We start from the raw sequence: 16,051 nt of genomic DNA, 5'->3' as shown, positions 1-16,051 counted from the left end.
ACGGCTGCAGCTTAGTAGATGAGCATCTGCTTGACATTCAGATAGTACCTAGTTCAATTGCCGGCATCTCCAGGTGGGGCTAGGAAAGATTCCCTGTCTGAGACCCTGGAGAGCTGCTGCCAGTCACTGCAGACATCACTGAGATAGATGGACCAATGGTCTGATCCAGTATGTGGCAGCTTCCTAGGTTCATCCAGACTCAGCTTAGAAACCTCTAATGAAGGAGAGCCTGTCCCACAGTCAAGCAGCTTGTATGGTCAGGATGTTCTTTTTATTGTTTTGTCAAATTCCTTGTCATTTGAACCCATTGCTTTGGGTCCCACCCTCTGGAGCAGCACAAAGCCAATATGTTCCATTGTCTATGTGACAGCCCTTCAGATATTTGAGGATGGCTATCTCGGCTAGCAAGAAATGGACCATCAGGCTTCTATTACATGTATTTGTCTGTAAAGTTTATAGAAGCAAGGATCCTTCCCCCTGAATTAAAATAAGAGTCATTATTTCACTCTTACATCCAAAAAGGTTAACTTCAATAACACAGAAGAGTAAGAATTACCCACCCCCAAGAGAAGCCCATGCCCTGCATTTATGCATGACTCACTAGTCTGGGTGTGTTTGTGCATGAATCAACTTTCTTTCAGTCAGGAAGAAGGAGGCAAGCCCATAGTGGTGGGTGACTAGTCCAGAGATGCAATAGGAGGTCACTTCTTCTGTGTCTCTATATTGGGAGTGAATGAATGCCCCAGTTGTAGTTGACACAGCAAAGGGGTAGAATTGTCCACTCCTACCTGTCAGAAGCTGCTGGAGCTACGTGCAACCGCCCTTGTGGTGAACCACTAAACTTCAGGTAGCAGCTTTCTCAGTGAAGGACCTTCAGACCCTGGACTGGCTCTGCCCATCCAGTTTAATTTTCCAGCTGATCTGGATTTGCATATGTGTAAATGAGTATAATGTGTCCAAGGCTATGATTCAGAATGATCTCTTGACCATGACCTTTTGAGTCCTGGGTTGCAATGGAAAGTAGTAAGAAGGACTGCAGTGGGGTGGGTGAGTTGGGGATGAGGAATGGATCTTGCTGCAGCCCCATTTCCATCCATAGGAAGTTTGCTGTAGCATTGCAATTGATCAGCAAGCTGCCCAGAAACATCTTTCAGTCATCTTAACTCACAGTAAAAACCAAAAATCCACTCTCGATATAGAAAATCTGCCCACCAGATGGAGGAGCAGCTTAAGTCGTTTCCGTTGTGGTGGTCAGACAGCAGTGTCAGTACACTGAGAAGCTGGGCAGCCTGCCCAAATGTAAATGGTGAAACATAAATGATGGCCTTCCAGTAAAAATGCCAAAAGTACCTGCTCCAAAGTGTGTATTTTCGACTGGGGGGGATCCATAATCCATATTTCCAAATATAAACTTTCCTGTTGGTTCGTTTAATTTCACAAGTCTTGCACTTCCATCTCTTCTTTCCAGCATAAAAAAGCATGCTCAGCCAAACTTTTAAAATAGATCCCCAGGATTTTTTTTTTAAAGCCTATTATGGTCAATATCCTATTGAACCTGCATCTTGTTCTGTAGTCAGTCTCAGGGATTTTCTTCTTGTAGACCAGCTTCATCATCAACCTGTGCCCAGGGCCAGCTCCTCTGGTGGGCAGTGGAGGCTATTAGGGCAAATGGGACAGGGCCCTACCAACTTCACCTGCCTGCCTTCTTACTATACTTTCAACCAGTGCAAGGGGTGGCACTACCAGTTGGCTTCCTCCACCTTTGGCTCAGTGGTGCCCTTGTAGAATTTCTCAGCAGGGAGGAGGATGGGGTCAAACTAGGATTAGTTGGCTCTGCCTGTCATTGGCTCTGGCTCCGCTTACTGTTGGGCTCCCTGCATTCTGTCTCACCAGATCCAAGGGCACCAGGTACCACTGCTGTTAGGCAGAGTGGTAAGATTCCATCTGCCAGTCTAGTTTGCTTCTGTACATGGAATGGAGAGGTGCCACCATCTTATTCTTCACTCAAGCACTGAAACGTCTTCATCCAGCCCCACTCTGGGCTTTGAGTACTCATTAAAAGCAAAACAATAAGTGAGTTGAAATTCTGCAGTGAAGGATCCCAAAGTCTATACTAACAGCCCATGCATGTTTACTCAGAATTAAATCCAGCTGTGTTCAATAGGACTTTCTTCCAGGAGAGTGTAGACAGGATCTCACCCTTATGTCTACACCTTTCATACCTGTTTAACAGGAGTGGTTGCCCCCCCCCAAGCATTCTGGGAACTGTAATTTGTTGGAGGTGCTGAAAAGTCCCTATTAGTATCCTAGCCCCCTTCACAGAACCAAAGATCCCAGAGTCTAGGTCCATAGTCTAGATCTGCCTTTAGAAAAGTATCATTATCATTATCATCATTTATGAATTGCTTCCTATGAAGCATGAATTGCATATATCAAAACAGTTAAAACAAATGCATATGTAAAAACAAAACAGTTGCATATACAAAATCAGATTCACATCCTATAAAGATGCTGCATGGGATAAAAATCTCCACTTAGAAGGGTTGTTGAAGGAGGAAGTCTTCCAACAGGCACTGAAAAGACAATAGAGATGGCTCCTGTCAGATATGTAGTGGAACGGAGTTCCAAAGGGTTGGTGCCAACTGACACACGAAAGGCCCAATTCTGACATTGTGCACAACGACCTCCTGATAAAATCAGCAGGATGCCCTCTCCCCCAGAATGCAGTGTCTCGTTGGGTATATAAGGAATAAGACAATCTTGTAGGTATCCTACCTGGTCCCAAGCTGTATCGGAGCACAATTAGCCCTCTCTGCATGCAAAGAGCAGGATGCAAAAGAGGATGCATGTAAAGTGAGGTGTGTGTGTGTGTGGGGGGGCTTGTCTTGCTTACCAGGAATGCTTGGGTGCATTGTGAGGAGGAAAAGAGTTACCCTACTTCATCATCATCAGTTTATTTGTATGCCACTTTTCCATAGCAAAAAATATGCTCAAAGCAGCCCATAATGTCAGAAAAGTGTACATAATAAATTATAAACATTTCACTAATGGTTACAAGACATAACAAACTTTAAATAGCCACAGAAGCAGATATTCATAGCCTAATTAAAACATCTCAGTAAATATATGCAGAGATGAAACATCCACTAATAACTCTTACTAATGCTAACAGAAGTACAAAAAACACAATTGAAATAGCAGCAAAAATAATATGCTTTAACCAAAACAGAAAGTTGCTCCCAGCAACAGCACTTAAACAAGACACACACACCCGATGGCCTCTGGGCAGGAACAGCCTTTGCAGCAGGAGTCAGTAGGGATGGAGGAGAAATTTGATTCAGTTCACATTTAAAGGCAAACCTGTCTAATTTACATTTTCCAAAATGATACACAAACCAAAACCCAGCCATCCTTTGAAATTTGCACTTCTGTGAATCTTACGATACAGTTCTTCAGCCAAGTAATGTGTACAAAAATGCATATGCTAGGGTAAAATATATGTAAAAATGCATATATTTATGAAAATAGCATACAAAGATTTGTTATATTAGGGGAAATTGCTTTGCAAAAATGTGTATAGTAGGCAAAATTGTGTACAAAAATGTGCCTATTAGGAGAAATTTGCAATAGGATGCTGATGAATTTTCATGACTTTTTTAAAATTGCAATTATGTGCCTCCAGGAAGCCCACAAGAGGGCTTGAAGATAGTAGCCCGCTCCTACTGTTTCACCCCAGCAGCTCATATTCAATGGCATGTTTCCTCTGAATATGGAGGATCAGGTTATCTAGCTACTAGCCATGGTGGTTGTGCTCTGCCTCTATGGATGGAGGCAGCATGCTTCCAAATACCAGTTGCCAGAAACCACATAAGAGGAAAGTGCTCTTGAGGTCCTGCTTGGGGGCTTCCCCACAGGCATCTGGTTGACTACTGTGAGCACAGGATGCTGGACTAGATGGGCCACTGGCCTGATCCAGCAGGCTCTTCTTATGTTCTTAACAAGGGGACTCCATACAGCCCCCATGCCTAATTGCCATGGAGAGAACCATGTTCTTCCTCTGATTTGTCTAATCCCCTCTAAAAGCTATCTAAGCTGTTGGACTCCTGCGCACATCAACCCTCACTCAGCCCGGCCACTTTTCAGGGATGATGGGAACAATATTTGCAGGACAAAGTTTCCCCATCCCTGGTTAAATTTGATTAAGTTCACTTTTAAAGGGGAACCTACTAAATCCACACTTTGTGAAACAATGTGCAAACTGAAACATAGTCATCCTTTGACATTCATGCTTCTCTGAATTTTGCAGTGCACTCCTCCAGCCAAGTCACATACAAAAATGCTTATATCATAAAGTGTGCATGAAGGTGTCTATATTAGTGAGAAAAGCATACAAAAATGCATTATATTAGGGGGAATTGTTTTGCAAAAATGTGCATGTGGCATATAAAATGTGTTTATTAGGAGAAAGTTGCACTAAAAAGCTGAGAAATTTCCATGAGATTTTTTTACAATTATAACAACCACAAATTGCTGCAGAAATGTAGAAAAGTGAATTTAAGACTGGAAAAATGAGAAACGGAGAGAACTGGAACTGCCCAATCCATCCATCCCTACCTTTGTCTAGTCCAAAACTTTGGCAAAAAATGGCTCTCCCGGGTCGCAGGGAGAGGTTTTCCCCAGTCTTGTTATCCAAGACCCATTTAACTAGAGAAGCCAGGGACTAGCCCTAGTACCTTATGCATGTGAATCGTGCTCTACCACTGAGCCCTCCATTTTACAGGCAATTCCAACCAAATGAAGAAACTTGGCTTACAAAATTACTCAGATGTCCTTAAGTCAGTGGTGCACCCATTGGCACTGGGAGGGCAGAAGGCAAGGAGACCAACAGAAGGTGGAGTCAACTCATTGCAGTTTTGTCCCCACCCTTCTTCTGTGCCACCCCCTGGACTGGTTGTAAGTAAGAAGGCAGGCCGGGGGGGGGCTGGTTGAGGGCCGACTGAGGTTAGTGGAAGAGTGGCCCCATTTGCCCTAAGGGACAAGTCCACACAGCCTTTAGTCTCCCAAGAAGCAAATGTTTTAAAAAAGTTTCTCTGTCTTTGGAAAAAGTGCTCCTTTAGGCTATTCTGATATTTTCACCCCTCTTAGTCTTTCTCAGGAAACCAGAAGGCTTAAAATAAGCTGGGACTTTAAATAGTCCTCTTCCAAATGGGTAATATTTCATTCGTTCTGTCCCCCTCCTTTTTTTTTAAGAGGCAGATTTGCAAGTAAACTTTGCATGGCTGAACTTTCAGCCCAGAGGACAGGATGACAGGACAATGTATCATCAATATACTTTGTCATCATCACAAAGACAAAATTTACTGTCAAGTCTGGCCAAGCATTGAGCTTTTAAACTTTTAGTACAGTGGCTTCCCACTTGAAACATATTGGTTGTTTGTGTTAGTTCCCTCTCATTTTTTTCCTTCTTTTATGAGACCGATATTTTTAAAAATGGCATTTTTATTGGGGAAGTGAATTCAGTATCAGAAAACTTCAGCATGTCCAGATAGCTGCATTTTGGAACCCTGGCTGGTCACTGGAAAAGGGAATGAGGGGTAATGAGGGAATGAGGGGTAATATTGCTTCTTTTAGGGCAGGCATAGCCAACGTGGTGCCCTCCAGATATTGCTGGACTACACCTCCCATCATCCATGACAATTGGCCTTGCTGCATAGGGCTAATGGGAGGTGGCGTGGGGAGGGGATGTTGATGCCCCTATCCTAGGGCATAGTTAAACCACAGACATAAACAGATTTAATAATTATTTCCTGTCCCAGGGACTCTGTGAGCTATAGCTTTGGTTGCATCTGGACTTTGCATTTAAAGCACTATCATACCACTTTAAAATGGTCATGGCTTCCCCCTAAACATCTTGGGAACTGTAGTTTGTTAAGAGTGCCAAGAGTTGTTAGGAGACACCTATTGTCCTCACAGAGCTGCAATCCCCAGAGTGGTTTAGCAATCAATCCCTCTTCCCAAGGAACTCTGGGAATTGTTGGTCTGTAAGGGGAGCAGGCTCCTCTTAACTCTTAGCACCCTTAACACTACAGTTCCCAGGATTCTGTTTAAAGTGGTATTGTGGTGCTTTAAATGTAACAGTGCGACCAATATGCAGGCAATGTATGGATAAATGGCACACAGGAACTGTAACTTTGAGTAGAATAGGGGTCTCTTAACAATTCTCAGCAGGAAGCCATTACTGTTCAAGTGGTATAATACTACTTTTAATGTAAGGTGCAGATGTGGCCTTGGTGTTCACCAGGGATGGGGAACTCGTGGCCCTCTGCAACTCCCACCATCCCTGAGCATTGGCCATGCTGGCCAGGGTTGATGGGACTTGGAATCCAACAACATTTGGAGGACCACAAATTCCCCATCCCAGCTATTTACTGATAGTGGACTCCTTCTCCAAATGTAGCCAAAATGTAATAATCAACACTGGGCCTGTCCCTTCACCAGTCACTTGAGGCAGAAAATCCAAATGGTTGCCTATCTCTCCATTATAAATAAATAAATAACCATTTTCTGCCTAAAGGTGTTCAAATTCTGCCAGTTGAGATGGCTGCCTTCCTCACAATGAAGGTGGTCCCATCTCTTGATGGCCAAACCCCAGAGTTGGCTGTCTAAACATAGTCTTAGAAATTGCTTAAACTTCACTTTGCTAATGAAGTTTATAAAAGGGGGAAAAGCATCCCCTTTATGTAAGATCTTTTCCATGTCCTGTGCTAGATTTTCTTTTCAGTTTCATAGTGATGGTGTTTTCCTACAGACCTCATTGGAACTATCTTTCCTTCTCCTTTCAAGGCTGACAGTATTAATGAAACAGGAAAAAAAGGGGGTGGCAGTTCTGCCCCTTGGTTCTGTGTGTGAGCCGGACTCTTAAAAAGAAGAGGGTTGGGGGGAAACCCTCAGATGCCAACACACCACAGGCAGCTGAAAACTCAAAAAGAGTAAATACAGTAATTGTACTAAAGCAAGAAGACTTGAAATTCTGTCCACAAAGCAGGTTGTTCCACTAATCTCTCCCCCCTCTTTTTTTAGCGACTCTGTAAGGAAATGGCTCAGCTATTGCTTCTGGACTGTTGACTTCCACAGACTATAGCATGAGAGAGACAGCTATTTTGGATTTTTTTTTTGTAATGTGTATTTTGGAGGACAACTGTCCTTTCCTTTCAGCCGAGTTCCTCTAACTAAATTGGTTTTCTTTCCTCGTATTAACTTTTTTAAAAAAATCCTTGATGTTTGCAGATGTCTGCACACTTTTAAATTATATTTCTGTGATGGGGGGGATTAACAGATAGGCAAGGAAAATGGGTCCTGCAAGGCTTTATGGTTGCCAAGAGACTTAGTCCACATCCTCACCTGACATTTAAAACACTCCTATACCACTTTAACAGTTATGACTTCCCCCAAAGAATCCTGGGAACTGTAGTTTGTTAAGGGTGCTGAGAGGTGTTAGGAGACCCCCTCCCAGAGCTACAATTCCCAGCACCCTTAACAAACTGCAGTTCCCGGGATTCTCATGACTGCTAAACTGATATAAGAGTGCTTTAAATGTATGGTGTGGATGTGACCTTATCCTTCAATACTGGAGGATAAGTACCCACCATCCATTACTCAATTGTTTGAATATCTTACCGCCCTTCCTACATTAGAATGTATATCATAATTGTCAATCGTATTTGGATATCTGTTTGGACACACAGACTACCTATGTTACTATATATCAGGTGTGAGGAACCTGTGCTCCTCCTGAACTGCAACTCTCTTTTGACCCAGCAAGCATGGCCAATGTCTGGGCATGTGGGAGTTTTGGTACAATAATGTCTGGAGAGCCAAAGGTCCCCCAAAGCTACTATATATATTTAGATTGGATTGATGAATCATTCTTATTGTTAATGAGAGCTGACGTTTTCTTTATTTCTATTTGCAATAAATAAATGGCTTTCCTCTCTTTTGTTTAACCGGTAGGTGTATGTGAATGGAGAATGGGTTACCAGCATTGGAGAAGGAGGCAGCTTCGGGGAACTTGCGCTTATCTACGGAACACCACGAGCTGCCACCGTTAAAGCCAAGACAGACCTCAAGCTTTGGGGCATTGACAGGGATAGCTACAGGCGCATTCTAATGGTGGGTTTAAAACCTAAGTACTTGTATAAGTTATTGGCACTATTTCACTGGTTATTCATTGATGCTGTTAACCTTCATGGCTTTTTAGCATATTCCAATAGAAGTTAAAGGCTTTGAAAGTTGGGGCTGGGTGCTTGCTGGGTTTACAAAATAAATAGTGGTGTGCAGATTTGAAACACAATTTATGAAAGGGAAAGGGACTGTACACACAGCACCACCTCCCACATTATGAGGAAGGAGAAGCTTCCAGGCCTTCTCTTTCATGTCCGCAAGTATAGTGAGCAGGAAAAGTGTCAGGACCCAGCCCCAAATCTAGGCCTGGAGGCTGTGAAAAGGATGGAAGTAGTGGGAAGCTGGAACCTAAAGGGCAGCAGGTACTGCCGTGTTGAAGAAGTTAAGGCTGAAAGCCCAGCTCATAGTATATATGCTAGGATGCCTGGACAATCCAGAAGTCTCGTAGTGCCTACCAACTGGAAGGGCCAAATTTGCCTTATCCTCATCTGCTGAGATTCCCTCTTCTGCAGCCCCTCACACCCCACTCGTCCTGCCTGTCATGAGGATAACAGCCGTAGAGACCACGGGTATAGCAGGTTGCACTGCAGGTGGTAACAGAGATGGTTCTGGGAGAGAAGGAGCCAAGTGGCAGCTGGTCCCAGCCAGGCCGATGGAGGAGCCCTCGCTGTCTCGCCTCTTTGCCTGATGGAGTCGGGTGAAATGTTATGTCATGGTTTGTTTATATACCACTTTTTGGCCAAAAGGCCCACAAGGCAGTAAATAACACATTATTACAAAAGACAGGTATACAGTGGGCCCCCATCACACTCCAAAGGAGCAGCCCAAAGGAAAGATCCTCTTTTGTGTTTCTTCCTTTGGGACCAGTCTGCTGGCAGCCTCCAAATAAGTAGACTTAGTCCCTAGAAACCTGTTACAGCTGTATCAAAATTCTTACTTTTTATGGGCAGGGCTCACTGGCCAAACCTTCTGACTCCTCTAACAGGCTGCTGTTCTGCAGATGCTGCAGAAAAGTGTTGGGAAGGCTAAAATGGTATTCTCCTCCCAGCCTGGAATAGTCCTCCTGTTGATGCTCTCTGCTTCCTTTTGTGGGGCTTTTACCCCACAAGAGTAAAATCAGTGTGATCTTCTTTAGCCTGTTCATCTCTGCAACTCTTGGCGCTATAAACATATCCTCTCTGTATTCTTTCTGTGCCAGCTTTCCCTCATCTCTCAGACTCCTTACTCTAGCTATCCACTTTTGATTTTTTTAGACCCTCTGCCTGTTGCCTCCTCCAGTACAGCATTAAGATATGCCTTGATCCCTGCTTCTTCCTTCTTAGGCCCTTCTGCCTATCCTGGCTCCAGGGCCAGATTATCCATTAGGCTTAGTAGGTTGAAACCTAGGGGCCCAAAGCTCTTGGGGGCCTGTGGGGCACTGGCCTGAGGGCCCCTGGAGCTACAGGGAGCCCTCCGCTCTCCTTCCATGATCCGTGGAAGCATCCATGGACCGCCATCCCCCTCTTTCCCCCGCTTTACCTACCTTTCCGCTGTTCTTTGTGGCACGCAGATTTGCCATCAATAAAGATGGCGGCCGAGGTTTCCTTAAGGGGCTGAAGCCTCTGCCGCCATCTTGGCTGATGGCACACATGCATGCTACACTTGCACGTTGCTGCCATCAACAAAGATGGCGGCAGAGGCTTCAGCTCCTTAGGGAAACCTCGGCCGCCATCTTGATTGATGGCAAACCTGCACGCGCCGCAAAAAACAACGGAAAGGTAGATGAAGCATGGGGATAGGGGGGCCCAAACACCAATCAGCCTAGGGGTCCTCCTCAGCTTAATCTGGCCCTGCCTGGCTCAGTGGAGTATCTCAATAGCAGGCAGTGATCCTTCAGCCAGTGATCCTTATGTGACATCAGGACAGCTCAACCAATCACTACCACCAACCACCTCAAATCACATTATAGAGTAGAAGTGGCTTAGCTTTCAGGTTTATTAAATTTCAAGGAAAAATATAGAGTGGGGAAACTCTAGTAGCTGTTATGCTAAGCGTGCTTCTTTTTTTAAAAAAAATCTCCTCTTGCATTCTGTTTGCACAGAGCACTTACAAGTCAATAGCATGTTTTTGCAGTGCTTCTTGTGCAGTAGAAATTCTGGTGGATTGTGCCTGCTGTCATTTCTATGTTAGTGGATCATTCTTTCCAATCCAGAACTCATTTCAGTGGGTCTTTTCCCCTTCATTTTCTTCTCATTCATTTTTTGCTCACTTTCTCCCACAGTCAGTGGGAAATAATTTCTTGCCATTCATCAGAGAGATCAAATGGAGCATGTTGTGCAACTCTTTTCTTGTGAGCCATAACTTCTGTGAGGGGGCCCTGCTAGTTATTACACTGGATATAGAATCATAGAGTTGGAAGGGGCCTTGTACAGACTAATACATCCAAGAGTCATTTATCCCTGGCCTGAATATCTTTGTGGGACAGCCTATGGTGGTGGTAGTGATGGTGGGATAATTAGTGGGGTAGACAGCACCACATACTGTACGTAGGACAGCCCTGCTGATGACAGTGCATTTCTTATTGGGACATCATTAGTGACTATTTCAAGTTTGTCAGCTAGATCCTGCCCATAAACTATCTGTGCTGTTTTCTCAACTTGAAGTTGTCAAATGCATGAATAACACTGAGCCTGCCAAAATTGGGGGTGGGGGGATAATAGTTTGAGTATGTCCAAATACCACTACGAGAAAACAAATCAAAATCTTCAGCGAGGACGCTGTGTACAGTCATTGCAGCACATACAACAGGGAGGTGAAACCTGTGGTCCTTGAGATGTTGACAGAAATCTCTGGCCAAGCTGGCTGGGGCTCCTGGGAGCTGGAGTCCGCCAACATCTGAATGGCCACAGCTTTCCCCATCCCTCCTTTTGGCAAACAATCTAAACCTGGGGATGGTGGAAGATATGGCCCTCCAGATGTTGCTGGACTCCAGTTTCCAGAAGTCCCAAAGAGCATGGCCAGTGGTTAGGGATGATGGGAAGTTCCCCATCCCTGCACAACAAAGAGTCATGCCAGGGCATGGTCTGAAGGCATAGGATGCAGCCATCTTGCTGAAATTAAGCAGGTCTGGATCTGGTCAGAGCCTGGATAGGAGGCAACCTGGAAACGTATGGCAGCTTGAGTTCCATGATTAATGAAAGACTGGCTTTCAATATAATAACTAACAACAGTTCTATATGGCAGGTGCTCTTAGGGACTAGAGTCCACCTTGTCAGATACAGGTAGCATTTTCTCAGCCGGCAAATGGAACATAGGAAGCTGCCTGCTCCCGAGTCAGACCACTGTCCCATTTGAAAGCAACAGCAACAGTGAATACTAATGGTATTTGCTCGATTGATTTCCATTCAGGGACAAATAAGTGAACACCAGCCATTTCTACTCAAATTTCCATTGTCCTTGGAATGCTATGAAATCCCTACACAAAACCTCAGAGGATTTGCCATCGAAAAGCAGAAACACACATCAGAGCTGTCAAATAAGTGCAGCTACTTCTAGGCTGTACTATTTCAGGTTCCAGATGAAGAGGAGGGAGTTGTGCGCTCCCTGTACATCCAAAACCAGCATGCCATGTCAGGAAGAAGGCTAAGCCAAAACCTTTCACTTGTGGGTTTATGGTGCTGTAGCTTCAGCTTTAAAAGCTTCAGCCAGTTTGCCAGCTTCATCCATTCCCTGGACAGAGATGGCCTGACCACAGCGATCCATACTCTGGTAAACTCCCAGTTCGATTACTGTAATGTGCTATATGTAGGGCTGCTGTTGAAGACAACTCAGACATTTCAATTACTGCGGAATTTGGCTGCCAGGGTTTTAGCTAGTTCTGCCAGGTAGGTCCATATTGTGCCAGTTTTAAAATGACATTATTGACTTACTCATTTAAGCCCAACTCAAGTTGCTGGTGCTTTATAGCAGGTGTGAAGAACTTTTGGCTCTCCAGGTATTGCTGAACTGCAGTTCTCATCGGCTCTAACAAGCAAGGTCAATGGCCAGGGATGGTGGGAGTTGTAGTTTAGCAACATCTGGCGGGCCACAGGTTCCCCACACCTGCCCTAAATTGCTTGGGATCCCATACCAATCCGTTTGTTTCTTAAAATCTTTGATTAAGGCCCTTTTCCATGTGCCCTCTATAGCAGAAGTTTGCCAGGGCACTGTGACCATACCCACACCAAAGAGGTATGACTGGCACTGTATGTATATCCTTTTTGGCACCAGGTTAAGACAATCTTATTTGCCCTAATTTTAGTTCTGCTCTGTATAGCTCAGTGGTAGAGCATCCACCTTGCATTCAAAAGGTCTCCGGTTCAATCCCAGTATCTCCAGGAGGGGTGGCAGTGACTCCCTGTCTGAAACCTTGGAGAGCTGCTGCCAGTCAGTGTAGACAATACTGAGCTAGATGGACCAGTGGTCTCACTCAGTACAAGGCAGCTTCCTATGTTCCTATTTTTTTTTGTCTCTTTGTTGGCTTGTTGTCATGAAGGTCCCTGTTTTTATGTTTTTTCTGTATATTGTGTGTGAATAATTTTGTTTATGCTTGTACTCCATCCTGGAGTCCTTGGATGAAAGGTGGTTTGGAAATCTTTTAAATAAATGCATTTTTGGTAAAAGGCTCTTCAACACTTTTCTGAAACATGGGTCCAAATCCCTGTTTTGCCAACAACTCTTCAAAGGGCATCAAGAGTTGAGAATATTTTTTTAAAAAATCCCATCCCACTGCTCAAAAACATCCAACTCTGCGATTCTGCGGAAAACAACATGCACAAATGTAAAAGCAAGCCTGTTGCTGTCCCTGTACTTAGCATTGTACGCATTTGTCTCAGCCCACTGTGTGTGTGCACAGACTGTTTTGTGCTCTACTAAGAATGTACCATTCTAAGCATAATTCAATATCAGGCTTATATAAGAATTAGCTAGAACTCCATTCTGGGATTCCAAGCCAACTGTATACCTGCCAGGATGAGTCTTTTTATTTGTGACCTGAGGCTGCTTTCCCCATCTCTTCACTTTTATTGGTCCAATCTTCTTAATTCAAGGTGGGGCTTTCTGGGAAGCAGCCAATCAACTCCTGTGAGCACAGATGTAGGGGTTTTGAGGGTGGGGAGGGGGAATGGGGGCGGACAGGCAGAGGGAAAGATAAGAGACCTGGAGTGGGGGAATGAGATGCAGAGAGAGAATGATGCCAGAGGAGGAGCAGGCAGGGGGAAACCAAAGAAGGTGGGATCGAAGGGAGTAAGCAGTTTGGAGTATGCTTTCGAAGAAATATGTGCTCAGCAATGGAGGCTGGTCCATTAGGGAAAGTGGGGCACTGCCCCACTAACCCTTGCCCCCAGCTACCCCCCACCTGGGTGCCTTCTTAACGTACAACCAGTCCAGAGGGTGGCACTGTCTCTCAGCTTCCTCCTCCTCAGTCTTGCCCTTGTAGAACTAAGCAGGGAAGCAGATGGGGGAGAAAACTAGAATTATTTGGCCCCGTCTGTCATTGGCTCTGGCTCCACCTACTGTTGGGCTCCCTGCGTTCTGCCCCACCAGTTGTAATGGGCACCAGCCACCACTAGCACTCAGGTCCTGCTGGCAGGCTTCCCATAGGCATCTGGTTGGCCACTGTGCTAGACTTGATGGTCTGGGAAACCTGGAGTGTATTCCAGTGCCCCATTGACATGGAGCCACCAGCCTTCACTGCTTGGAGGGTTCCTGCCTTTCCTTTTCTCTGGTGTTCAATTTGCCTTGCTTTATGGGATGGGAGAGTAAAAAAACTAAAAGATCAGAAGGATGCAAAGCCTAAACGTCTGGCAAGAAAGCTGCCATTGGCCATTATTTTCTATGGGTGAAGAGTGGCATCGCTCTAGATCTTGGTATCTCTATGGTGAAAACTCTGTATACTTTGCGCTGGAAGTTAGAGTGGGAAGCTCAGTTCAGTTTTATACCTGAAGTGCTGATGAGGAGTATTATGGCCTGTGTTTTTAGTCTTTTTCCATCTGTGGATCTGAGGCAGCTAGACCCATATGAAAAGCTTTGGAAGATCTGCCTGAAAAAGTGGTATAGCAATACCTAAAAGAAGCAAAGAAACTGAGTATTAAGAATGGGTAGAGATGGTGTAGAGCAGTGGTTCCCAACCTTTATGAGCACGGGACCCCCTTTATAAGCTGAAAAAAAATTGTGACCCCCCTTCCCCCAGGGAGGCAGGCTGGCTGCCAGGAAGGAAGGGGGAAAGCAGCCTTTCTTTGCAGGCTTGCTTCTTTTTGCTTCACAAAAACCCCTCTCCTCTCATTCTAAGCAAGGGCGTTGCCAGTTGCGGCAGTGCAAGGAGATGGGAATCAGTGATAGTAATCAGGGAGGGGAGAGGTGGCGTTGTGCAAACGCACTGACAGGCGCCCCAGATGGGCTCCACTGGTGCATCTGCTCCTTGATGCCCCTTCCGATGGGCAGCAGCCACTCACCTGACAGAGGTGCCTCCAGCCACCATGATCAGGGCCGCATTATGACTTTTGTGGGCCCTAGGCACTTTTGCCATCATAGGCCCCTCCCCCCACAGTAATATCAATATTAAAAAATATTTTTGATATAACTTTAAATAGTTCAACATTTTTTTTCTGTTTTAGGCAAAATTTAATAGATTTTCTTGGGCCCTAAAATTTTCATTTTTTTCTGACGTGAGAAAAAAATTAAAACATTTTCTTTGACCCTAAAAGTTCATTTTTTTCTTCTGATTTTAAAAGAAATTAAAACATTTTTGTGGGCCCCTAAAAGTATCATGGGCCCTAGGCACTGTGCCTACTGTGCCTAATGGATAAGTCGGCCTTGACCATGATGTCTGCTACTGATGAAGCCATGCACAGGCAGAGGACCATCTAACCAGGAGCCCCACTTACCCCCTGATCAGCCTACTATAGGCACAGATAAGGAACTGCAACAGAGGAAAGAAGTTACAAAAGAAATGGCTCCCGGGCTCCCCATAACCATCGACATAAAAAAAAGACTAGAATCACAAAGGGATATAGGAACATAGGAAGCTGCCTTATAACGAGTGAGACCGTTAGTCCATGCACCTCAGTACTGTCTGCCCTGACTGGCAGCAGCTCTCCAGGGCTTCTGACAGGGGATGTTCCCCTGCCCTCCCTGGAGATGTCAGGGATTGAACCTGGGACCTTCTGTATGCCAAGCAGATGCACTGAGCTGCAGCCCTCCCTTACACACACCACTACCGTACTTATCGGTATTTCAAGTGTAAAACTGAGCTAGTTTTCCACTCTGCCTTACTGCACAAAATGTAGAAATCACCAAGAATACCTCCACATACGAGTGACTTTAAGCTTGCTTTGACTATGAGCAAGCAGCAATCCCATTGGGCCAAGTGCCCTGCTTTATTTATTTAAAGCATTTAAAACCTTTTGTCAAAAAGGCCTTTGGAGCAGCTTTTACAAAAATCAGCCCTAAGACAGTCCCTGCCTCAGCCTCACAATCTAAAAAGACATGACACATGAGGAAAAATGAATGAGAGTGGAGGAGGAAAAAGCAAGCTCAAGCTGAAGTTCTTAAAAGTTAAAGGTTTAAAAGTCACAGCTGATGTCAGTGGACGTTCTGCCTGCCATGCTCTTGGTAAAGAGCAGCCCCTAAAATCTTCCTCTCAGAGTCAGATCCAGAAGCAAAGCTAGCAATGTTGCATTGTTGGCAATGTCTAGGCTAAGATGACTGGGCAGGTCCTGCCCCACAGTTCTTTACAGAGGACAGTCCTCTTTTTGAAGAGTTCTCGGGTCCAAGCCTAGTATAAAGATAAAGAACACTCAGAAGGGAGAGCCATGTGGGGGTGGGGGCTTGACATTGCCCTTCAGCCATTAGC

The 16,051-nt window shown here is 44.9% G+C and overlaps 1 protein-coding gene across 3 annotated transcripts in view; it reads left to right on the top strand.

The window, feature by feature from the left end:
* The window catches only part of PRKAR1B (protein kinase cAMP-dependent type I regulatory subunit beta), a 217,272-nt gene that overhangs the window by 113,831 nt on the left and 87,390 nt on the right, over window positions 1–16,051 (top strand). For all 3 annotated transcript variants that reach the window (XM_061599943.1, XM_061599942.1, XM_061599940.1), the window contains one exon: window positions 8,011–8,169. In XM_061599943.1, coding sequence (XP_061455927.1) covers window positions 8,011–8,169 — 159 coding nt within the window. The remainder of the gene's footprint in view (window positions 1–8,010; window positions 8,170–16,051) is intronic.

The sequence above is a fragment of the Rhineura floridana genome, chromosome 17, assembly GCF_030035675.1.
Source record: "Rhineura floridana isolate rRhiFlo1 chromosome 17, rRhiFlo1.hap2, whole genome shotgun sequence".
Lineage (NCBI taxonomy): Eukaryota > Metazoa > Chordata > Lepidosauria > Squamata > Rhineuridae > Rhineura > Rhineura floridana.
Note: the sequence above shows the minus strand (reverse complement) of the source record. Positions and strands in the feature narration are given on the sequence as shown.